A 25,481-nucleotide genomic window follows, 5' to 3' on the forward strand; every position below is an offset into this window, starting at 1 on the left:
ATGATTTATACTGAGGGAATAAACGGTTAAATTAGAAATGCAACGTACGACTTCACATTAGTATAAATAAAAGAAATTGGATATGGGGAATTACTAAAAAATTGCTTGTGTTATATTTATTTCACTGAAAGAACATGCTATAATAAATCATGTCACATACGTTACAATAACTCAATTGCTTTCAATTATTCTATAATTAGTTTTCATTAAAACCTTATTCATAAACCATTAATCTATTCAGCAGCAGGTTCAGCAGCTGGGGGTTCGACTACTTCTTGTTCTTCAGCTGCGTTTTCTGTATTGTCTTTAAGCACAGTTGTCTCTGGCTCCTCAACAGCCGGCTCGACATCAGCAACTTTTGACTCCATATCAGTGGGCTGCTGTTCTTCAGCTTCCTCGTGTGTAGCTCCTTGTTCTTTTTCTTCTGACCCTTCAGGTACGGCAACTGGCACAGTTTCATCTTGCTCGGCAGAATCGAGCTTTTCTGACGGCACTTTTTCAACAGCATTTTCAGTGTCAATATTAGCTACGGAAAGTGTCTTTTGTACTTCAGCCTTTCCCTCAGAAGATACTTTTTTAATCGAATGAATAGAAGTTTTAGAACTCTTGGTCTCTTCTGGTTTTTGTTCTAAATGTGCTACAGAAGACATCGGTTTTAAGGCCTGCTGGGATGTAGGTTTACTTTCTTTAGTTTGTAGGCCGCGTTTCTTTTTAGATGCGATCGGAAAGAATAGTTTATACTCGGCAGGTAATTCGTCTTCGGGTATCAATCTTTCCGTGAAATAAATCCTTCTTAAACGAATGTTAGCATTAATTTTTAGCCTCTGAACTTCGACGAACTGCTTTTTATACGCGCGTCGAGTGAACTCGGCTAAATTGAATTGTATTTGATTCCATCCATCAGAAAGACCGATTGGCATGACGGTGCACAAAGGCAATATTTGGGTGCTGCTTTGAAAATTCGATACCCGAAATCGACGCCGTGTTCCTGTTTCATCGAGTACCGTTACTTCAAATGAAAAATACTTTTTAAGGTTCTTTACAATCATGACTAGGAATGGCATAGTTATGCCTAACACCATGTTGCCCTTCGGACACGTCATGTAAGTTGTACTAACATTGGTTCCACCTATTTCTAACACCATGGACTTGATGTCTTGGTCTAAGAACCTGGTGATGTAGCCGTCTTGCATGTATGTGTCCCATATTGCTAGTGGTTTCGATCCTACGCTAAAAAATACCGTAAGCATTCCACGCTGATATGCATTTCTGTACATTATTATATAAATCTCCAACTAAATGCTACTTAATTGAACTTATAATCTGCTATTAAATTCTATGACATTCATATGACATGTTCGCGAAACTCATGCTAAATAAATAAGAAAATATATAGTTGTTTAAAAAGTATTTATATTTTCAATCAAATTGAAACCTAAATAGATTTCTTATCAATAACCACTGTACACATATGTAAACACGTTGTACTGTATTATGTAATAGAATTTTACTTTATATGTAAAATTCTCATTTGTAAAGGTATCCTCGAAGTTTATAGTCGAACGCACTCGAAAGGCGTCGCCGGCGGAAATTAGTACTTAGATTCGCCTCTAGACTCAAGATATATCTAAGTTTCCACCATGTCTTTCTTCATTTTCACGTTGCGGTCAACAAACTTTTGACAGTGCCAACACAAAGGATGTAATATTTTCATTTCGATATCGATTGTAAAACATCATTTTATTTTTTAAACACCTTACATTAAGAATCAGTTTTACACGATTCGACTGATCATATTATAATTTTTTTAAATGTAGCTGCTAAATATATATTTTAATTATAGCCAAATTATAAATATGATTCTACTAAGTCTAGTTTCAATTTATGGCAATGAACAGCAAATATAAATGTAAGTGTTTCAAGAATCAAAAAACTTCTACCGAATAATGGCGGAATAAAACTTTCAAAAGAAAAGCTGGCTTTTGGTGTGATTTATCTTGCCATTTGTCATCCTCGACAGTAGAAAAATATGTCACGCAAGCCCACAACCATCGAGCGCACATACAGCCTGTTACAAAAATAGTATTTGTCGTCTCTAAATCACGACTCTCCGTCGAGACACGCAAAAAAAACTAAAGAAAGGAAATGAAATAGTGCCTTTTGACGGCGTGATAGGCACTCTCGCTGACGCGTTTCAGCTAATAACGTGATGAGAAATGCAGACATTTTTGCTCTAAAACCAAGCATTGTTCTCTTAGGGGAGATACCCTCGATGATACGTGTTGGGAGATTACAGGGCTATTTCTCAAAACTAATGTTCAAGAAACAAAGATACCGGAGAATATTTAAAAGAATATAAAAAGATATAGTAACATAGATATAGTGATTATCTTCTTTTTCTAACAATATTAACTTACGTCACAAAATATAGTTTTGGTGTTTTTGATCTGATTCGCAAAGGTTTAAACAAATCTCTAAGCCGACGAACGCTCTTTTTAATATGTTGTTGCAATATGCCGTCACAATTTGGAGGGATTATGCCTCTTAACGGAGATTTAGCATAATCTAAAAATGTGCGTTTGATTTGAAATTATTAGAAAGAGGAAAATCGTTTCAATGGCGCCTCGTATTTACTGTGTTCATTGCGAAGCGCAACGGAGCGTGGTCTGCATAATGTATCGAACGATACCGAAGGCTTTGTGTGCGTTATTTACAACCAGCCTGTGTATTCATCCGGAAATTGGATTCGTAAAATAAGACACCCTATATAAATAATCCATATCTAAATACGAAACCTCTTGCACAGATATCCTAAAATATTTATCTGGATATATAAATTTTAAATCGTTATCTAAACTGTTTAAATCATTCAACAGTAGTTTAAAGAAAACACTTTTTTAACGAATTGAAGCTATGTATTTACATATATGACCTTTCGTAGCAATAATACGTTCCTTTAATGTATACATTTATTATTAATCATTTTTTTATAGTATTTTACGAGTTTACAGTTGAAAACAAATAATAATGATTTAAAATGATGCCTGGATCTATTTCTCATGTATGTAGGAAAATTCTTACAATATTTTTAGCTCAGTGTAGGGTGCCCGTTTCATTATCCACATTCCGCTCTCACAATTTGTCCTCTGGCTTTCGGCCTCCGATATTAATTTCGATACATTGTCCCCGCTTCGCTTTAAGCTCACTCATTACCTTTAATATCTAAGAATTTTACTTTAGCATTCAATATGTTTGTGTAATTAAATTAATGTCAAATTATAATTAGCCAGTATTAAAAATCCATAGCAATTAACGTTATTTAGAATCGCATCTTCTTCTGTATTGTATGATTGAAAACTTCTGTTAGTCAATATCAACTCCCGGGAAATAAATACAGATGATAACATTTTCTACAGCTGTGATATTTTTAACATTCATCATCCTTTGTCTTCAGTCACCGTGACCACGCACGCTGTAAAGCACGGAAAACTTCCGATAAATTTAAAATTTTGTTAAATAATTATAAGTTTACAATAATACATGGGTTCAATCCGATAAAAAAGTGTTTTCTTAAAATGTTCAATAATTTAGCCAACACACATGTATATATATACTGGTTACTGAGTGTTACATGTGTATCACTTATGTACCTTGTTTAAATCCATATCAAAGGTATCGTTAACAAAGTGTTCACCAAATTGCGAATGCAAAAAATACTTTTTGGTATTTGGATAGAGACATTCATCTCCCGCCCTTTAATCCGACGCTTCGTTGCTCTCATAAATCTAAAACATCGATTAGACGGACAGTGTTTGTCGTCGAGAATAAATTGCAATAAACGGCCATCCTCCCTGAATCTGTGTTAGGGTATTATGACGGAAAATGCGAAATAAGTCGGCCAATTTGCTGGCAGCTAGGATCGATAAGGCTTATATCACTAACGCTTGATAAAATAATTTATGAGCACTTATAGACCGTGCTTGTCCCAACAAAATAGAAATCGATACTTTGTACAGAAACGGTTGTAATGCTTTCATTCCACGTTTATTGTTATATTAATAAGTCCTTTTATTTTCAGGTATGTTTAACTGGCGTCATTGAAAGCAGAAAAATAAGGTATATGTTAAAACAACTTTTTCCAAATTGATTGAGCCAGAAAAGTAGCTCACAAAATCAAATAGACGTAATTCCGTTGAGAAATCTCCAAATCCGCATTTCTGACGTTTGTATATTGTATGCCATGCTTTGAATTTCGCATGCTTAAGGATAGTATATTAAGTATTTGGTAGTACCTCCACGAAGCCTTGGTTGCGTGCCAGCCTTAGTCGTAAATAGGAACAAACACAGCGGGTTTAAACTCATTCCGCTGAACACTGGCACACTATTTCAGGTCGCCGGTGATATACGATTTGTAAAAATGCAAAATTTCGTAAGATTTTTATAAAATATAGGTTAAAACATTTACAAAATTATTACGAAAAGAGATTTGACCAAAATTTATAATTTTAAAACTTCTAAATTTTACTCTGTCTCTATCAATTAATTAACGCTCGTTACAAATGTCACGGCGACCAACAAAGAACAGCATACTAATTCATTGTGCATTGCAAGATACTTTTACGGATTCACATATAATATGCGCAAAAATGAAAGTTGTTAATTTGAACATTACATAATTAATGTATAAATGATTATTTACACCAGTAACCATTTTCCGTTTCCTATACAATTTTATTCCCGTAATTTGTTAAAAGTTTAAGCCGTATCGCAATGAAAAGTTAATGATATGTGAACGACCACCGGATATCCTTATGTAATTAGTAGAAAATTTAATGATTCGTACAAGGATCAGGTCGGGTCTTATCAAAAAGGGTACGAGTAATCTATTAATTTATAAAGGGTCTAGCAGCTCATTATTGTTATTCGCTCCAAATTATGTACATATTATATATTATAAGTAGGTTCATTAAGAAAACAATTTAATATTGCCCAGCTGAAGGCGTCAATAAGTCTTTTGGCGAAATGGCCTACAGGCACTGTTATCGCACAAATACTTATCTGTCACATAATCTTAAATGCAATAAGGAAAAAGGACACGAGCAATAGAAATAAAAATGCAATTTGCTCTCCCAAAGGCTTTGACAGTTCACAAACGTCGTAAACACAAAAAGCCTTGGAATTTTTATACGCTAAATGCAATTTTAGACAATAAAGTGCATATGGTCCATTAGAGATAGTAAGTGGAGGCGGTAAACAGTCATGAAAGGGCCATTATACGGCTCTACATTCACACTTAGCTTTATTGAAAATCTTCATGCCTCGACAATGTTTTGGATGTTTTGTGCAAACATTCTAGAGATGGCGTCCAAAAGCCGTATTCTTGCGTTTGTAAACCACTTTAATATAAATAGGTACATTATTATTGGTACATATGGATAAATAAATTATTGTGATAAAGGCTATCTATTTTAAACGTTAATTTAGGAGGTATAGATACCGGCCAAATTAATAATTATCCGTCCCAGGAGGATCATTGTATTTCTGCGTCTGATTCAGTTTTCTTTATACAGAATCAGGTGACAACTGTTATCGTTATTTGCTGATGTTTAAGGTTTATGATAAGACACTATTTCCTTTTACCATACAAGTAGATGTCGGTTGCTCCGTTAAAAATATAATAATCAATTTTTATATGCGAGGATTTAACTCGTTATCTAAAAACTTAGATATAATACTAGAGAGGAACCTTAAAGCAATGCGTTTTCCTTTAAATATAATGAAAAATAAAGAAGCGGTCAATACTTGGGATTATCCCGGATAAACGTGTCGAAAACCGAAGGGTACCTTAAAGTAATCTAATACCCTTAAGTTCAGACTTGAAAAGCCTCTAATATTTATAAAATGTTTCCTTTCGGGACTTAATGGCCGAAAGGATTTTCCCTTAGCGATCTTACAAACACAAAGTCCACCATTTTGCGTAGTTACGTAATATACGTATCTGTAAAATTAACTAGATTAAGATGAACCAATATAAAGTAAACAACGTCATCGCTCATGATCTTGTATAACTTATTGTAATGTGTAAAAATATATAAACAAAAAGAATTCATAGGCTGAATAAGTTGTCATGTTATCGCAGTTCTTTAGAAAGCACGACAATAAGTTATTAAAAATAAACTATATTTAGTTGTCGTTTCACATTGGTCATTTAATATGAATGATGAATCAAATCAAGCTGATAAGAGGCATAACAACGTCCAGGTCAACTCCGGTGAAATTTTAGCCAATCGTTTATTTTAAGAAGATTTGCATACCTAAATCGCTAAATAGATTACTAAATTAACGGTATATTTTAATATAAAAAAGGCTTTTTTACAACGTTTATTTGCTTAACATTCCATTAAAGCTCTGCGGTGTGTTCTGTGGTGGTGTTAATTCAGTCATTAATTAGTCAGGTAATAGGTATCGTACTTGCTTTCGATAAATAATTATATTATAGCAGGACGTTTAGGTGTGATTGTATTGTACATTTACTACTCAATATAAGTTCTTGTAGTATTACAGCATCAGATAAGCATGAACATTTTTATTATTCATGTAACATAGTGGAGTTTTTTCAATTTTTTACCCTTTTATGCCGTTGTGATCTGAATTTTGAACGCTTTGTATTGATGTTCTATACTTACCGAAACGTGATGGGGGTAATATGTCTTCTTTGATATTACCACAGAACATGCATAGCTTTGGCTTAGATCTGGGTACCTTTCTTCTGTACCTAAGGGTTGCCATAGAAACCCTGAAAGAGTTCCTTCTTTCCTTCTTAATAATATAATTAAGTGCCGCTACTCACAGCACAGATATGTAATGTTAATTATTGTATTGAATCTAAGTAAACCGGTATTTTAAAATAGGAAAAGTAAAATTTATCTAGTTTTAAGAGAAATTCGAGGAATTGTTCAACAGTTAACGAAGAATTGAATGACAGTCTAATTCAGGATTAATGTTTTAATTTCTTTTGTTCAGGGCAATAATTACGAAATTGAAACACCAAGTATTTATGGCTTAATAAATTCATGTGCTGTAATTATTACAGTCATGATGGCTATTCATAACGACCGCGAGCAATTTACGTTTTTTGGACATTAATTACTTCCGTATATTTCATAAAACTTCGACATTTTTCCCCTATTCAGCCACCAATTTCACGAGGACAGTCAACATGTTAATGATGTCATGTTTTTAATTGGGAAACTAAAAGGCATATTAACTGATAATTTTTCGATAATACTTGAAAAATCGTTTTTTCCAAGAAATTAAAATTCTGTCCTGAATACACCTTTTTGCTGACTAATAAAAATATTTCTTTTTATAACATTATATCATTCTACATCAGTCTTCAGTCTTTTTAGGGGTGCTACCTACCTACCTTAAAATTATTGAGTAATGTAACTAACAATAAATAAAAGTTACAATAAAATAATACGTTATGCAACATTGAAGAATAAAATCTTAATCTACATAACGCAAAAAAAGTGTTTATTTATTTGAAACATCTTTGTGAAACTGAAATTCTTTATGAATCTGTGACACAGATTTTAACTCAGGTTAAAACTTAAGAATACTTTCGTTACTTTGTACGATTTTTAAACGTTAAAACAGCGCTGAATTGCTAATGAACTATTTACTTCAAAAACTCTAGTTACGAGAACGTTTAAGCTTAGTAATATTTTTTGCAAATGTAAATTTATATTTGCAAAGTTTTAACAACATGTGCGATTATTATTATAGTAATTTAAAACATACCAATTTGTTAATTACATATTTGTTTTTAAGAATAAATAAAGAAATATTCACAATTTCGTGCTAAGAAAAAATATTTTGAACAAAAGAATAGCGTTTTTACGCAATTCAAGTGTCTTAACATGGTGTCCTTCCGAAACGAATTAAGGCGAGTCACTTCGTTTCCGGAAGTGACATAAAAAATGGAGGTCCAGCCTCTTATTTGTACCCATAAATCAGGTGATCCGACAGATGGGGTGCAGTTACGGCTGCACTTAATGCCGATTCCCTACAATCTCGAATCTGTGCGCCCACCCTCGTTAACATACTACATTTATTTATTTACAGATGAGTCAATGAACTATTGTGTCGCCTGTGAATTTTTACGAAGAAATAAAGCAACAGTAAATCTGTAAAAACGGGAACAAAAAAACTATCAGACGCAAATATTTCGTTGCCTTACGTATATTTTTCGTATTTTAATTAAGCGACCTGAATCATTTTCAAAGTAACTGACAATTTTTCCACATCGCTGGTTGTTGGATCGCGTAAATATGAGGCAATTATAGCATCCCATTTCACGGCACTTACACTTGCGTGATGACACTTTAGATTTTAGGAATCACTTCTAGATTTATGGCAACTTATCCTGTTTCCTTTTTAGTTTATTTAACTAACATAATTTTGCCTCATAAGCATCTCTTTCAAGTTTTCTCCACTGTTTACATTTTTATTCACTTTATGTTGGAACATGCCCAATGTATGAGATGTATGTGGTATTTTCATTGATCATCCCGTATTTAAGACAATGACAATCGGTGTGTATCCGATTTCTGGATTTAATTCTTTCGGTTTCTTCACATTATTTTCTGCACGAGCAGCTTTTTGTAATCAGCAGATACGACGCAGACGGGAAAATATAAAAGGAATATCATAGTACGTAAGTGTTATTTAGTCATCTTCGCTTTCCGAAATTGTGTTCGAGAGAAACATATTTTGTGCTGCAATCTAACCTTTAGATTTCATTTCAGTAGATAAAATTGCTGTCTTTGACTCATCAAAAAGAAGACATAACATTTCATTTCGAAATTTCTGTTCCATTAATCTGTCAAAAACGCGTTTCTATCAGTTAAGTACAACTTGGTTTTTTTTATTTAGATTTCGGGACGGATTTAATCCCATCCGGATCAGACAGAGCTAATCACATTATCATTACTTTCGGCACAGCGAACCATTTTAGTGTAACAAAACAGGCTTCGTTGTGCAGCAGTGTAAGAGCTCAATCCGATCTCATTGAATTCTTCTTGTTTATCTAACGCGAATTCGATAAAGAACTATTAACCCTTTTTGGCCTAGTGGCATCAGCGTACAACGCTCGAATGGTGAAACAAAACATGGTGAGGAAACCCGAAAAAGTCGACGGCGTGTGTCAGGCGAAGGCACAGGAGGCTGATCACCGAGTTGCCTATTAGATTGACGAATAATCATAAAACAAATATAGAAATCTGAGGCCCAGACTTAAAAAGGTTATAGCGCCACTGTTTATTTTATTTTCACAAACCCATGGAGTCTTACAATGAAATAATTTAAATGGAAAAGAGATTTTATGCAAAGCTTCATGTACTATATAAACCTTTCGTTTATAAACCTCTGTCGTAGGCCTTTATAATCAATTCCCGACTAAGAAACTGTTTGGGTTGAAGACGTAGACGGGTATACAGTTGAATGTAATGCTGAACATAAATTACATATCAAATAATTAATCAAATAATTACATAGTAACGTATTGATCCTCCACAGGGACTACGTTGTATATACGCCTATCTTAGGTAACTAGATAAAAAAATAAATAGCCTGCATTCGAGTACTATAATGAGTATTTTAAATTTTACATTCATTATTTGTACGCAACCTTCGGTGTAGTGAAGGCCTCCTTCAAATACATCCATTTATCTCTCATCTTCGCTACTATTTTCCAATCTTATCCCGCTACCTCTTTTATTTCATCTACCTAGGTTTCTGGTAAGCATAACGAACAAAAAGAGGAAATTCTGGCTAGAATTTCCACTTTTTGAATGTGTTATGTCAGTTAATTTATATAACTATTTATATAATTTTTTGTAATACGAATTGTATAAAATACACAAATTTAATTAAATCGATTGAATAAACCAGATCAAAAGAACTTTTTTACCTAATAATACTGTATACTCTTAAACTATGACGGAATATTCGCGATTTCAGACATCATGGCTCGCCGACTCACAAAGCTTTCTGCCAAACAAATTCTGCATTCGAGTATTGCAGAGGCTTTATTTTGATGGATTCACATAAGCGAGGGTAAAATATTATGTGTTTTAAATATGCAAAATACGTATCGGTATATTAATCAAAACGAATGTACCTAATATAATTTTTAAATCGAAACATTTAGTTTTTTTAACGATTTAGCGGCCCAGAATGGTTTTTTTAAGTAATAAAAATTTAATTGGTAATGACAATATTTATTTCATTTGTAAGTTAAATTACTTAAAAAGCTGCAGATGAAGTGAGCAGTGAACAGCAATTTACGCATCAAATCGACTGTGAACAAAACCACTGTTTTGTAATGCTCACCATTTTCCCCTTGTTTTTATGACTAAATGTTCTTTCTCCTTTTCTAAAATCTGGTTTCTGAAAGAGACATCCATTACTATTGGCGCCAATATTTTATTTAATAGGGAAAACTTTATTGTTGCTAGGGACACTATAAAGGAAAATCGAAAGATGTTTGGGTAAATTTACGTTTTTATGTACAAAATCTTGTTTAAAACTAATCATGATGGTGTAATTTTAGATTGAGGGGAGAACAACTCTTTCAGTTAAAGCTATATTACTAGCGTAGGAATATTATCTACTTAAGATATTTTCGACTTGTGATTTTGATTTTCAAATGTCCATTTAATAAATAGGCCTACTTGAAATAAATAATTTGACTTTTTTTTATTAGGTAATATTGTCATTCCTAGTAAAAAATGTTTTCAATGAAATATATTTTGTAGCAAGAATTTTTCCTAAAGTCTTTATTTTAAAGCCTCCGTTTATTTCATAATCGAGCTACAACTATATTTTATTTAAATGTTCACTTTTCTTAGAGATTTACATATTTTATCAGTTATTTATAAAGCATACAAGTAAATCTTGTAAAAATGCGGTACAAAGCGGCAGCAGGCTTCAGTGGCAGTGTGAATTCGAGTGTGGCCGCTGTTTAAAAATGTAAAGCCTCCCCGTCACTCCACGGAAAGGCAGGAAATGCATTTGCAAATTAGATTTTCAACCCTCTAGCGTTATCTTACCTTGGCTTTGATCACCGCAAACACGCTACTTTAGCATAGCATTCCATTCAACATAGCCAGGTATTGAAGTGAAATGGACAAATAGAATACTTATTTCAGAACGACAGTTATGGGTGGTCTGTGAAGGAAGCGTGTGTGTTATTGGTTAGATACATTTATTTTACGCATGTTAAGTTTTTATGTACGACCCATTTACATATATTCACCAAAAGTATTGAGTCTGTTGATTTATACATATTATAAAAACGGAACAGGTCGAAGATATATACTCTATATCTGTAAAATGAACTATTATAGAATAAGAATTATTCAGCTTTACACATCAAACATTTATATGTACCGTATGTCCGGTGACCGTTACGTTGTCTTAGCCCTCGGACACAAGGCTTGAAGTCCCCTTGTCTATGCTGTTTGCGTATTTGCAAAACGTTCTAGCCATTGATTGCTTTTACGCTTGCACTGGCTTTAGTTTTTTACTTTGATTAAAGAAAAGGGGGCCAGAATTCCCCTTTAGACCCAATCACTAGAAGCCATGTTTGTAGAACAAAGCTTTACATCTTTCTGGCTAAAAACTCAGATTTTAGCAGAGCATTGTTATATTTCTATGTTTGAAAAATACTAATAAAATAACATTGATTTTCATCTACGAGCTAATGGCATTCAGTGAACCAGAGCATGACCTTCTGAGCTATAGAGATGGCTAATTACTTTTTACAGACAAGTAAATCAACATCGAATGTCCCATTTTCTACGTGATGGCTTAACATAAGGCTTTTTCCTGCTTTTATTCTATTAAATTGGGCCGTTTCCTATAATAAATATACGCCATGAATAAGCAGCATCATTTTCAAAATACTCCTAGTTCATTTGGGCGAATAACGCGGAACTGTGTTTAAATAAAAAATATTTTACCAGTGGATTAGATTTATGTTCATCATACCGTATTTTCATCCGTGTTTTTTTTACAGAAATTTGTCATAATGATATGGAACCCGGACGCAAATATATTTACGTTACAAAATAATATATATTTTAATCTTATGCATTCCTCTAAAAACAAGACAAAGACTATTCCAAAGGGAACAAAATCGAAGACGGATTCCTTTTTTAAGTTTATCACAAACTTTTTAACAGTAGGTACACCATTTACGGTTAAATAAGTGCCATGGAGGAGTATCTTGTTCACCAGGGATCATATAGCATGCAGCGATACCTCCACAACTTTCACTTCGTAGACGAAAGTAAGCTTTTAAAATATACATTGACTAAATAATAACAAAAACTCATAAAAATGATAAAAAATCGTTTGAACATTTTGGATATACAACGTATTGAAAGGTGGACAATACGACTTGAACAATACATCATAACACAAAACGTGTGCCTTTCGCGGTCCGCTTAATAACGATCAGGCGAATCCAACGGAATTTTGGCAATGTTCACGGTCCATTGGTGACGGAAATTACACTGCGTACCGACTCGCTCTTTTTGTTAGAGCACTGTATTGTCGACAATAACTTACATTGCTAATATCTCTCTCAAGTTCGATTTGCTAGTTTTATTGGTTTTGTAAGCTGTAAACTCACTTTGCGGTAAAACTGCTTTTTGTTTATAGTGGAAAATTTATACAGCGTATAGATTAATAATTTGGAGGAGGCCTTCACCCAATGATGGGGTTCCTACAAATTATATTATTTAAGTATCTAAAATCTAACCAAACTAGCTAATAATACAATAAAATGATGTAATAGTAAATATTATCTAGTAGTAAATATGATATATAGTAGCAAATATTATATAAGTAGTATATTAATAACAGAAAATAAAATAGTTATAGGTAAATAATATAGAAAATAAATAAAAATAAGAAGGTATTAATTTTAATTAGATAAGTAAGCGTTTGGAGATGGGTCAATGTAAAGAGTTATATTTGTAGGAAATAAAAGGCTTTTTTATTTTATTTTATTTTTATAGATTAATAGGTTCACACAGAAAATCCTAAAACGTATATTACAACAATATTACTCAAAGTATATTGAGAAAAAAATATGTTTTTAATTCGTTACATTAAAATATAATTCAAATCAAATCATAATTCGTTTATTCACTTTAGATGCGTTTTAGGACATGTTTATTAATGTAAAAACGTTTTCAAAAATCGCGAAAGAACAAATATACGCCATCTTATATATAACTATATAACAAAACGGGCGACCTTATCGCTAACAAACGATCTCTTCCAGGCAAAACTAGTAATAAAAAAAACATAAAATATTGCCTTTGCTTAACCTAATCATCAAAAATATAACTCTGTAATATTATAAAAACTAAATTTAGGGTAAAAAAAATATAAAATAAACCAAAAATAAAATCTAAGCTGCATCGTGGACCCATAAAAAAGTAAGGCCCACTTCTACGAGTACAAATAACAATTAGTTTGTTAAACTAATTATCCAACGTCAATAATTACGAGTAGTTTTAGAAGAGCTTCCTACATTAATTACGCCGACTTATCGCGTATAATCTCCAATATCGACATGTTCGGTCGCTGCACACATCAAGAGTCAAAAACTTGTGACATGTCCTGAGGCAACTTTACAAACTTTCACATTAGAGGTAAACTTTGGCGCCAACTCGCACTTAGTAAATCTCTGCGAAGTAACGAACGTTATACACATTTTGTGTCCTTCGTTAAAAATAGGAGAATAATGCAGCATCGATTTAAAAAGATATTTTGGTTTGATGTTTATATAATAATGATAATAATAACTTCATTCCATTTGTGTTACTTAATTAGTTATTTTTATTTCCGTTTCTTTGTAAAGATCTTCTCCTCGACTTTCTATTTGGATCTGCTCTTCTTCTTCCATCCATTTCTCCCCAAAAACCTTAACTATGTCATACACCCATCACATCTGTGGTTTTCTCACGTTTATTTTTACTGTAGATCTTTTATCTGTAAGATGTCCTGCCCATTTCATCTGTAAGGCATCGGTGACCTTCGAAGCCTGTTTCAGTGTGAACTCGCGTCTTTGTAAATCGCAATTAATTTTAAATCTTTTTTGTCAAACCATATAATATTTCAGCTGAGTTTCATCATCGGACGTCAAGGATATTGATTCACAAACATTTTTGTGAATCAAATTAGTTACAAAAACTATTATTTATTACTTCACAAACGTTTATGTATTCACTATTAAAGTTTACAATCACGCCAAGGAGTAATTAAAACAATGTAATACATAAAGTTTCCCTTAACTCTAAAACCTTTTAAACAATCATAAAGTAAGTTATGCCATAACTCGTTTGTTATCTCAATTTAAAGTTTAATCTTTAATTAAACGCAGTAAAATCTCCAGTTTCATTTAACGCACCAAAAACGAAGACTCTTTCAGTAAACTAATAAAATAATATTTGACGGTTTAAAACGTTACGTTTGTCAATAAGTTACTACAGCACCTAAATTTTTTCGACAAATTTAAAATTCTGGTGATTTTACCTACGTTACAACTATTTATAAAAAATAGAAAAGGGTATATCTACGCCAAACAAGTATATATACCTATACGAAAGATATATATGTCTTTAGACAAAAAATAAGTCCGCCTGTATTGCAATCACACAGCCTTCTTAGGTCTGGGATTCAGGTTTTTGAATCTGTTCCACGATCATTTTTCAATCATATAGTCAATCAGACGAAAGACGACGTCGACGTTTTGGGTCTAAGACATGTCGATGTTTGCCTCACGATGTTTTCTTTCACCGTTCGAGCGCATGTTGCTCTTGCACACATAGAAAAAAAGTTCATTGGTGCACAGGTGGGGATCGAAACTACGACCTTAGCGATGAGATTCGCACGTTGAAGCCACTAGTCCAACACAGCTCTTAAAAATATCAATGAGGTATAATACGAAATCTTTGTAGAAAATAAAAACACCGTCCTCATTTAAAAGACCTCAATATAATTATTTATAGAATCCAAAAGTCGGGTCCTGAATATACAAAGAATAATAATTATGGCCATTTGCATTGCAAAGTAGATATTTTAATGATCGCTAAAAATAATATTTAGAAGAGTAAATCTCGGTCATCACTTGCATTTCATTTTGCTCCAACCGCTTTGTTTCATCTCGCAATTGTAAAATGTACAAATTCTACGCGATCCCCATGACTTTGTGTACAAAAACTTTGCGAATAATAAAGTCAAGGAGTCTCTGATTCTTCTATCTATTAATAAATTAATTTTCATATGATATAATTTACAACTAATTAACTTACAATACGCAAATATAGTAATACAATTTTTACCATACTAATAATTAAAACAAATTTAAAAAGTTTCAGCATTTCCTCGCTATTGCGATATTTATACCGGTATCAACCAGGCTCTAACTTAAACCTTTAATAAGCGCCTGTACACGTAAAACCCTCGGCCCAAGAGTACAAACTTATATTTTGATTAGATTCAATAGGATGTACGCCGGGAGTACTGCGATTAAGGTATATTTCGTTGTTTGATTGAATACCCGATGAGACTATAGGATTAAGCAATGCAAAAGAGGACATTACGTTTCTGTATTTTAACTATTAAATCATTCGCCTTGATGATGTATGGTTGCAATTTTACGCCGATGAACGCGATAACAAAGATTTATATGCAAGTACAAGCAGTGAGAAATTCAGTATTATTGTAGTGTAGCCTGCGGCACTCAATTACCGATATGCCTGCACAATAAATAAAAATGCCTTTTATTAACGGATGCATTTTCCACCTTTCCACTGCAATATTTATCGACGTGCGACCACGATAAATGCCTTATTAGTTCGTCAATATATTCCTTAAAATAATAATACATTTTGAAACTTATAGTATATAATATAATATCGTAGTTCTTGCTTGTTAGTAAGTTAAGAAGTTAGTATTGGTTTTTTCGGTTTTAATGCCTCCTTTTGAGAAAGTACTATTACACACAAAAAGATATGTGTGTAATAATCCCAAATGTGCGATCTCGTTAAAACCTATTCTGCCAATTCGTAGGTGAAATACATAATGCATTAGACGTTGCGGATAATGTTCGGGGCTGCAATAAATGTAATGGTGTTTCTGATCGGTCAAGATTATGTCCTCGGAACCCTCGTATGGTTGATTTATTGCTTTATTTGTCAAATATCAATAACGGTGGAAACACTTGACGATTTGAAGCTTATTACTTAAGTAATCCATTGAGTTGTTTGTTCTTTTAAAAGTGCCTTAATGTATTGAAATATAATATCTAAAGCTTTCACGCTCAATCTTGGGTTATCCAGGAACTATTTAAATATTCACGCTGTTAATGGACTTGAAAGATACACTCAAATGAAATTCCTTTGGAAAAAAGTTATTCAAAAATATGTTTAATATCTTATAACTAACACAGTAAAATTCTAATTTTCATGTTTTGGAATGTATCAAAAAGACTTTAATTGATTATTATAAATGGTATCAATCATGTCTCCCCACAAACCCTAAGGTTTGGCCGCACTGACTGACGGATTAGCGCTGGTAATTGCGGTATAGCGTGTTAAACTTGATTGTATGACATCTATTACCCACTGTTTTGCTCTTTGAAGTTGTTCACGCCTATCATAGAAAGTATTTAATCTGATATAAGGTTGATTATAGTATGTTTTATGTTTAGAAATTGTATGTGACTCTTATATATTTTAATTTTATTAAAAAAATACATTTTTAAGTGACTGAATACAGTAGCTCTGTGTCAGTTAGAGACGGTTAATTAAAGTACGTTGATTCCTACGTAAAGTACATCGCAATGATTAACTAGTTGTATATTTGGTTAAGTAAAAACGCACAAACAAAGCCATTTGAATTTCAATGACGGTTCGCATAGCTGTAGCGAGCTAAATCTAATATTAATAAACGGGATGACGCGAAACTGAATTTCCAAAACTTGCCAGCTCGCATACGGATTTGCATAATATCGTGTCTGACACTAATACACTAAACTCAATATTGCCACACCTGTGACCGACACTAGCCTTCATTCCGCCTAAAGCCTTAATTTCTAGACAAAGGCATATTATTTCTCTATCGGCCTATATTGACTGTTATTGGTAATAGTTATTAAATTTTTTTAATTTCTAGTTACTGGCTGTATCTGTGAGACTGTTGGAAGTTAAATTCAATGGGTATAGGTTTAAAAATTGTAAGATGATCGACATAATTAGGCGCATATTTATATTATATTGGTATAATATATTTAAAAAATTATATTATATTGGTATAATATTTAAATTTAAAAAATATGACTATGTCTGCCAGCTGGAAAACATTCTATTTCTAGCCATACGTAAAAAATATAAATCTACGAGGACACCAGCTCAAGAAATAAACCCCGAGTATAGATGCGGCGTAAACGTCACCAGTAACAAACTATCAAGTCGATATTTCCGAGCGGGCTCTAGTTGCGGCTACAACATTTTCCGACTTTTTACTTTTATTGTGGAAACTTGAAGCAGCAGGGAGTGACACTTAAATCTGAGTTTTAGGGCGAACCGATATCTAATACGTTTTCAACTTATTAGATATATCAAACTGCATTGAAATTGTGCATTATAGATCTGAAGAATAATCTTCACATTAAAACTTCACCGCCATCTTAGTTTATAGGAGTTCTGAATGAGTGTTACAAAATAACTAGATTGTAATAATAACACACGCATTTTAAAAATTAAATAGTCACTTAAACAAGATATTTCATATGACGACAATGCTATGTGTATTTTATTAACTATTACAAAAATGCTGCCAGCCATACAAATGCAAACGTGAAATATTGATATGCAGTAAAACACGATATCGTAACTTACAATGGTGCGTTTGGCAGGTTAGAATCATCAGTCATCATCACTCATCGACAATATTTACTGGGTAAACTTGGATTTAAAATCGTTATAGTGACAATATTTCTGAAACAGGAAACTAAATTAATGTATAACTCGCTTTTAAACGAAGTTTCATCTAATATAGAACTCTAATCATGATCATTTGATAGATGATTGACATTACCCTTTTAAGAGTAGTAGTTTCGTAGTTAGTAAGATCGGTGGTAAAAGCTATCACGTAGTCAACAGTAACCAAAGAAGCTAGTCCGAGTGGTAAGTAAGCGCTAACTGTAAAGTTAACAAAGTCCTCAGAAGTACTTGGGAATTCTTATTTATTTTCTTTTATTCGCTTCCGAAGAACGGACTCGTGTCGAGAGTTCTTACGTTTGGTAAATATCAACTCGATATTGCCGATCACTTTCACTTTAGTTTGAGGGTATCACGTTGTAGTGATATGAAGCTTCTATCAAATACACTGTGCTATATACCTAAATAGCCATCTATCGCGATTAAGACATTGTCTGTACGTCTCTGCTTTCAATTTTTCATTAGCAATATGACAAACTATCGGGATACTATTTAAAGTTAGAATGTTTAAAGATTTTTTAATATTTACAATAAGAAGGAGTGGTTTCATAGAAACTCATACAATTATATTTTTTGTAAACTAATGAAAATAAAATTGAATTTTAATAATTTGTAAAATTTGCTTAAATAAAAGGCAAAATTTTAGAATGATGGCAAACAATCCTCAATTAAGGGGAAATATGCAACATTACCTCATTATTCACGGAGTCTCATTATTTCTAGTTCAGTTAATCTTAAGCCTTCCATCGCGCGTTTTAATTGTACCCCCGTCGGACCCTTATCGAGGTCGCCTGTTTTTCAGAATTTAACATCTCGTTAACTCCCTGTTACACTCTGTTTCGACCATGAGTGACAAGCGAGAATTGCAACAATATGAAAAAAATATTAATTATTACATATTTTCCAGTGTGGTATGTCGCAATTTTGTGAATGTTTAATGAATCTTATTTTGGTATAAATAATTATCATACCTATTGTGTCTTTTAAAAACGCTTCTTTGTTACGAATCAAAACGAGGATCTCTGGAGTAAGTGAGTATCACGAATTTTCCAGATTTAACCTTGAATTATAAATTAACTGTTAATAAAGAAGGTGATTAATACTGCATTTGAACTTTACATATAAATTTGCCATTTCTTCATAAAATAGCTCCGTATTAAATATAGTTTGAAGAGTATGACTTCATTGAGTGCTTCGCTATTTGCTCATCGAATTAGCCGTCTATTATCTTGGTTATACATACCGTAATCCAAAAGAAATAATGTACGTAAATTTATTTAAATGAACGCTGTCATAAAACAGACGAAATATTTTAAATATTGTAATCCCACTCAACAAAAACAATATTCCAAATACTTATTTTTCTATTTATTATCCCTTAAACATCTTATTAAGTATTCATTTAATAATATTAAAGATATTAATAATATATTTAAATATTTAGTTATTTAGTATTGTGAATTGTTTAGTTTTATTTTTTCCTTATTAATGCCGTCCATTCAAATATCCATTTCTGAATTTAATAAAAATGGTATTTAAGAGCAGTTGAACAGAAAATATATCGCCAAAATAATTAATGACAGTGTAACAATAGATAATGTCATTGTGACTCGACGAGACATGAGCAAGGACATAAGTTCATAACAGTTCGTTTGAACTAATAAATTGGTCTAAAATGAGATAAATATTAAATCTAAGGATTGGGTAAAGTATAGTTACAATCCGGACCAAAAATAATCTGTGTTGTCTAATTAACGGTTAGGTTTGATTTGATTTGAAAATTTATTCTTTATGTCGCTTAATGCTTTAGTTTTCCCGAGTCTAGCGTTTTGTTAATACTTAATTGTAGAGGTACTTGTAACGTGAATGGTGTATTATTTTAGAAATTAAGTAGTAATTTCCCATAAAAAGTAGAATAATGTTTGTAGGTTTCTAATGCCCTCTTTTCAACCAGTTGAACTGACAAACCAAGAATACTTTGATGACCAAAATTAATGTAACTCTTTTGTAATTTTAAACAGGTTTGAACAGAATCTCTACATGTAAGCTTTATTTTAATAATATAATATGTAAGTAGGGCAAGTCCGGTCTCTCAGGGGGTCTTAATTTATTAATAGTTAGCTCAGCCAGAGGCCTAATAAATAGATCACCCTTAAAATAATAAATGTTTCGCGAACAGCCTGAAACATAAATTTTATGGGATTAAAGGGGTGACGTTATGTCGCCAGTTTATTGTCAATGAAAATTTTGGTAGTTATTTTTATGTGGCTACATCGTTTTATGACCGGAATATGTGTATCTGCGTACCCCTTACTCGATGCCATTGCAAATAACGCCCACTTTGGGTTTTTGTTGTCTCTATCGCAAACGGTAAATTTTGTAATGAGCGGTCTGGCAATATGGTTTGCATTTTAATGACTGCATGCATGCAAATGCATGTTATACGAAAATTTCAAAATAATAATCATAGAAAAATCAGTTATTTGTCCCAACCTATAACCCAAAGTTATACATATGTAGGTGTTATACAAAGTTTAGCGCTTGAAAGCTGTGTGGCATATATTACTTTTTTATATTGCTAGTTCTTGGAACTTTGGGAGAGATTCGAATTAATAAATATTTGTAAATAGATAAAGACTGAAAAGATAGATTTTATGAGGTATAAGTTTATAATAATTACAATAGCATTTATACATATATACATTAATTTATCGTAGGAATTAAAAAATCTTGACTACAAATCCAACTTAACTGACTACTAAAACTTTTTCACAGGTCGCGGTAAAGCTAAATTAATTTCTTAGTAATATTTTTCTTGGAATATCCATATTTAAGTTAAAAGTAAGTTGTAATGAGATAGGGATGACACCTAAGGGCTGGTAATTGTGATGCAAATAGATTTTTAATCAATTTACTCCGGTCGGCCATTTTGCCGCCGGTTGGCTGGTTTGAATTTAGAATGAAGCACGGCCTCCATCAATCATTGGACAACTGGCCCGTGCTTGACGCTTACAAATTATGATTGAGATTTATGCGTCTTGTCCAGAAGGTGGGAACGTCTCTAACGATGGAATAAAGCCTAATAAACAACAGTGAACTACGATGTGCGCTTTGAGCTTGCCATATTGTTTGCCGTAAATAATAATCATTGTTTAGTAATATTTTTCTACTAGAAATTTGTAAACAACGATGCTACTTTCGAATTTTATGAAATTACGTCGACGCAGTGTTGCAACTGAAAACGTATGAATACAGATTTTTCTCAAGATACCGTAGAAGCTTTGTATCAACGATCTCACTATCGAATAAATGGTTCAAGAGCGCCACATTGTTAGGTTATCTCAAACGCTTCGATATATGATTCCATTGAGCTGCTGAAAATCGATCCCCTATCGAATACTGATACGTCCTTATACCTTGCGGGCGGTGCTTAGTTATCATGCTTTATGGATTAATGATTTATGCCAAACTGAATTGGGTTATATTGGAAGTCAAACTAGAGAATACGAGGTGACGTTTTTGTATTTCTTACACTTTTTACCTTACTTGGTGGGCATTCTGTAATATATAATATTATTTATGTGTAAGTAACTGTTGTGGTCTCTGATAGAATGACCAGTGCTATGGAACACATCTGCTCCAGAGCATGATGCTGAGCCAGAAAACCGCAACACACATTACACACTTCAAATGTTCCTTATTCCACAATCTTTAGTTACTTTTCTTTTTAGACTATTATTTTGTGTGATTCTATGCATGTGTTTCGTTCGTAAGAAATGTTGTCTATGTATATGTACCTATGTGTATCAAATTTGCAAAAATTACGAACAATGACAATTATACGCCATATGCATCGTAAATCTAAAAGGATGTTCGTTGTATGTGTTTTGTTGAAATTACTAATAAATTGGAAATTATTGTAAAAAAATAAAATGCATTTCATATTATAGAAATTTAAACAAGTTGGAGTCGGTGAAGCTAAAATTAATCGTACACCGCGAAAGCCATCTTATGATTAATCAAGTGTAAACCAATTTGAATACCTATCGAAGTGCTAAGCCCGTGAGGCGCTTACCATGATTTTGGAACCCGTTTCTATCCCGGATTTGTGTCGGGATCGGAAGCCCTATCTCCCACAGCTAAGTGCGCATAGATAAGTTTACCAGATGAATTTGCACATTACTGTTACATTGGAAATGTTTGCTTTAGATATCGAAGGCAACCTATAAGCTTACCTATTCATATACGTTCCTTAAAATCCTTCATCATTTATAATTTGGAGAAGTAATAACAATATTAAAAAATTATGAAAACACCCAAGGTTAACATTAGAGTTCTCAAAACAAGAGCGAAGATAGACGAGCTAGAAAGAAATTCTCCACTATTGCAAGTGAAATACCTACACGAAATAAAGGGACATAAAATTGCTGTAAGAATATCGATCTCTGCAGCGATCAGCAGAAGCCATTGCACCTCCATTACGAAGCCCCAGGCGACAGACGAATGGATTAATATTCATGAGAATAATTCGACAGATTCTCTTAACGATAGCACGTCAAAAAGCGGCCGCGTCCGTATGCAAACAGAGACTTGATTATAGTTGCTATTCGAACTTATTTGCTGGAAAAATAAAGCCTTGTTAACAAGTATTTTATTTATTATTTAAATTAGCTGTTCGAAATTCCTTGCATACTTAACTTATATTTGACTCATGTTGCCTGGAAAAAATGTCTAGTACAACTTCCTATATCTTTAAATTTTCAGTTTATGTTTATATATTAGTCTTAGACTTAGTGAATAAATATACAGGAAACAGTCTATATGTTGTTCATATAACAATATTACATATTTTTATGAAAATCATTACCAGACTATAATATATGAAATCCTCCTATTACGAAATAGAACTCATACGTTTCTCTAAGATCGCAGTTTCTTACTGCCAAGTCATGAATAAAATAGAAGCACTACAAATATACTGAATAAATAACGTATTATAACACGTCTCGCAGTTATACGACTCACTAAATGTTTTATTACACCCCGTAAAGCGCTAAGTAAAGTAACGATAAACGCGAGCAGTAAACTATCATAAAGCCTTCGGACTAATTCATTATTACTTTAAATCTCTTTCTCGATTATTTAATTTTATTTAATTTCGATATTTTATGTTTACTTATATTTACATCGTCGGATGTCGGATATACAAATGAAGTTCATATTCCGAAAGTTATCCTTAAAGAAAAATATATAGAGGCCAAAAAATACATTATTAAACTCGTAAAAACATCTTAACAGTTTAGCGAAGCAAATATTTATTCTCGTTAAAATGACATTCTTGCCAACTTAATAAATTTCTTGTTGGAAATTGGAAAAATTCCATAATTTCCTCTCATGGGAATCACGCATTGTGTGCCCCGGGGTAATGAAGCGAAAAAACGTCGAACACGACACAAGAACTGTTGAGTTCTGCAGCCTTCGTATCGATAAAAGGCATTTAGCGTTACAAGGTCTGTTTTCAGCCACCCTGTTTCAGTTTTATTATCTATGATCGATACGCTACTTTATATATTGTGTAGAAGAAATTGAATCTATTTCACAATGCCAAGTAATAACTACACTCTTGCTTCGTTAGCATTTTTGGGACTTCAGCTATTTTTATCTATATCATCACTACAAATTGCTCAGAGTCACAAAATAATTGGAAGCAGAATAAGATGTGTAAACAGTAAATACGGGTGCCATTAGTGGAGCTTGGCACGAATTTGCATTAAGATTAACGATTGCGCTTAACCCACCCCACCTATGCAACGTTGGATTTTGTGCTTAATTAATTTGGGGTTATTACCTCTATACTTTACATTTATTTAGATTATAAGCAGATAATACTTTTCTTCACTAACGGTATGGTAATATTCGCAAACATTAGTTTTTTTATGTAACAAGAGGCAAACGGGTCGGAGGCTCTTGCTTAGTGATACCGCCGCCCACATTTCCAGAAGGCTCGCGAGTGCGTCCTCAGCCTTTTAAAAAGTGGTACGCAAGAAAAATTGGTCGAATTTATTCAGAAACACTCCAGTTCAACATGGTTCCACATAGTGTTGGTGCTCAGTTGTGGAATGACAGGCCGTGACAAAATTAATAACATTGAATGACAATGAATTTTTTAATGAACGATGCGTCAAGTCATAGCGTAATAATAATAATGTATAACAAAACCCTAAGCACCGCACACCGCAGGGTGGTTGGCAGTTGGCCAATCTGTCCCAGTCATACTCCATTTAGTTTTGGTTCAAGAATGTACATAATATATGAAATGGCACGCGGCTGCGGTATCAGAGGCATCGGACCGTAAAATCATTGTTCTATTTTGTTTCAATGGAGTTGCAACTTCAAATTTAGAAATTAAAAAATTACTAATACAAAAGAGAGATGAATTATATCCCTTAATGCCAACCGTGTAGAACAACGCTATGATTCATTCTATGATGTCGTTTCGTACTTTATACATCTATGCTATATAAAAACGGACATCATATAAAGAAAGTATTAAATACGACAGTCATCCAATTTTATAACTAGACTCCACCCTTTCCATTTTACTTTTCATCTTCATTCAGGTCATGTTTTCACAAGCACTTGTAAATTACATTATAGTGTCCACATAACCCCAATCGCCGCGCCAATTCCACTAATGCTTAATAACAATAATATTATTCCATTATCTGAACTGAATATTACAATCCAATAATTGACATGTTGATAGAACAATTATAATGGAAACAGTAATATTATAAAATTATAAAAGTATCACGACAATTAGTTATCTACTTCAAAGAAAGACTGATTTTTAATACCTGATAACGTTTTGTAGCGTATCCTAGATAAATATACATACTATATTATGTAGTATATTCTATAAGATTTTGATGTATGCGACAACATAAATACACTAAGAAAATAAGAAAACATACGTCAATCAGAACAGACTTTTAAGACGAGTGAACATGTATATCGTGCAGGCCAAGAAAGGGAAAAAAACATGTATTTTTTTCCATGGGCTATAAGAATATAAATGAATTACTGTTGTTTGTGAAGAATAAACCAATTAACAAAGATAAAAATAGGTTGTGATTTATAACAAGATAGAACATCCCATAGTTTGTATCAACGATAAAAACATATATTTTAATTTGATCAGTGAATCAATGGAATGGTATCGATTGTATAGCATGGCTGTTTACGTCTGCAAGTACTTGGCTAGAAGTTTTCAAATCAAAAAGTTTGTCAAAGTGTGTTTCCATTCCGTAAGTGATTTTTATTCGAATAGCGAAATCGTTTGGCGAAATGATTATTACGTGTAAGAAACTTTTCAGTTGCAACTCACGGTTACATAAC

General features: G+C 32.8%; 2 protein-coding genes across 5 annotated transcripts in view; one reads left to right on the forward strand and one right to left on the reverse strand.

Annotated features, from left to right (window-relative positions):
- The window catches only part of LOC110995767 (semaphorin-1A), a 172,109-nt gene that overhangs the window by 91,527 nt on the left and 55,101 nt on the right, over positions 1–25,481 (forward strand). The window lies entirely within an intron of this gene.
- Positions 185–1,321, reverse strand: LOC110995768 (cilia- and flagella-associated protein 20-like). The gene has a single exon (XM_045628615.1). The coding sequence runs from the start codon at positions 1,275–1,277 to the stop codon at positions 234–236; it is 1,044 nt and encodes a 347-aa protein (XP_045484571.1). The 5' UTR covers positions 1,278–1,321; the 3' UTR covers positions 185–233.

Source organism: Pieris rapae, chromosome 1 (genome assembly GCF_905147795.1).
Source record: "Pieris rapae chromosome 1, ilPieRapa1.1, whole genome shotgun sequence".
NCBI classification, from domain to species: domain Eukaryota; kingdom Metazoa; phylum Arthropoda; class Insecta; order Lepidoptera; family Pieridae; genus Pieris; species Pieris rapae.

Bases quoted from the DNA above. Each gene is read 5' to 3' on its own strand.
- LOC110995768 (XM_045628615.1), bottom strand. From the start codon at position 1,277: ATGTACAGAAATGCATATCAGCGTGGAATGCTTACGGTATTTTTTAGC.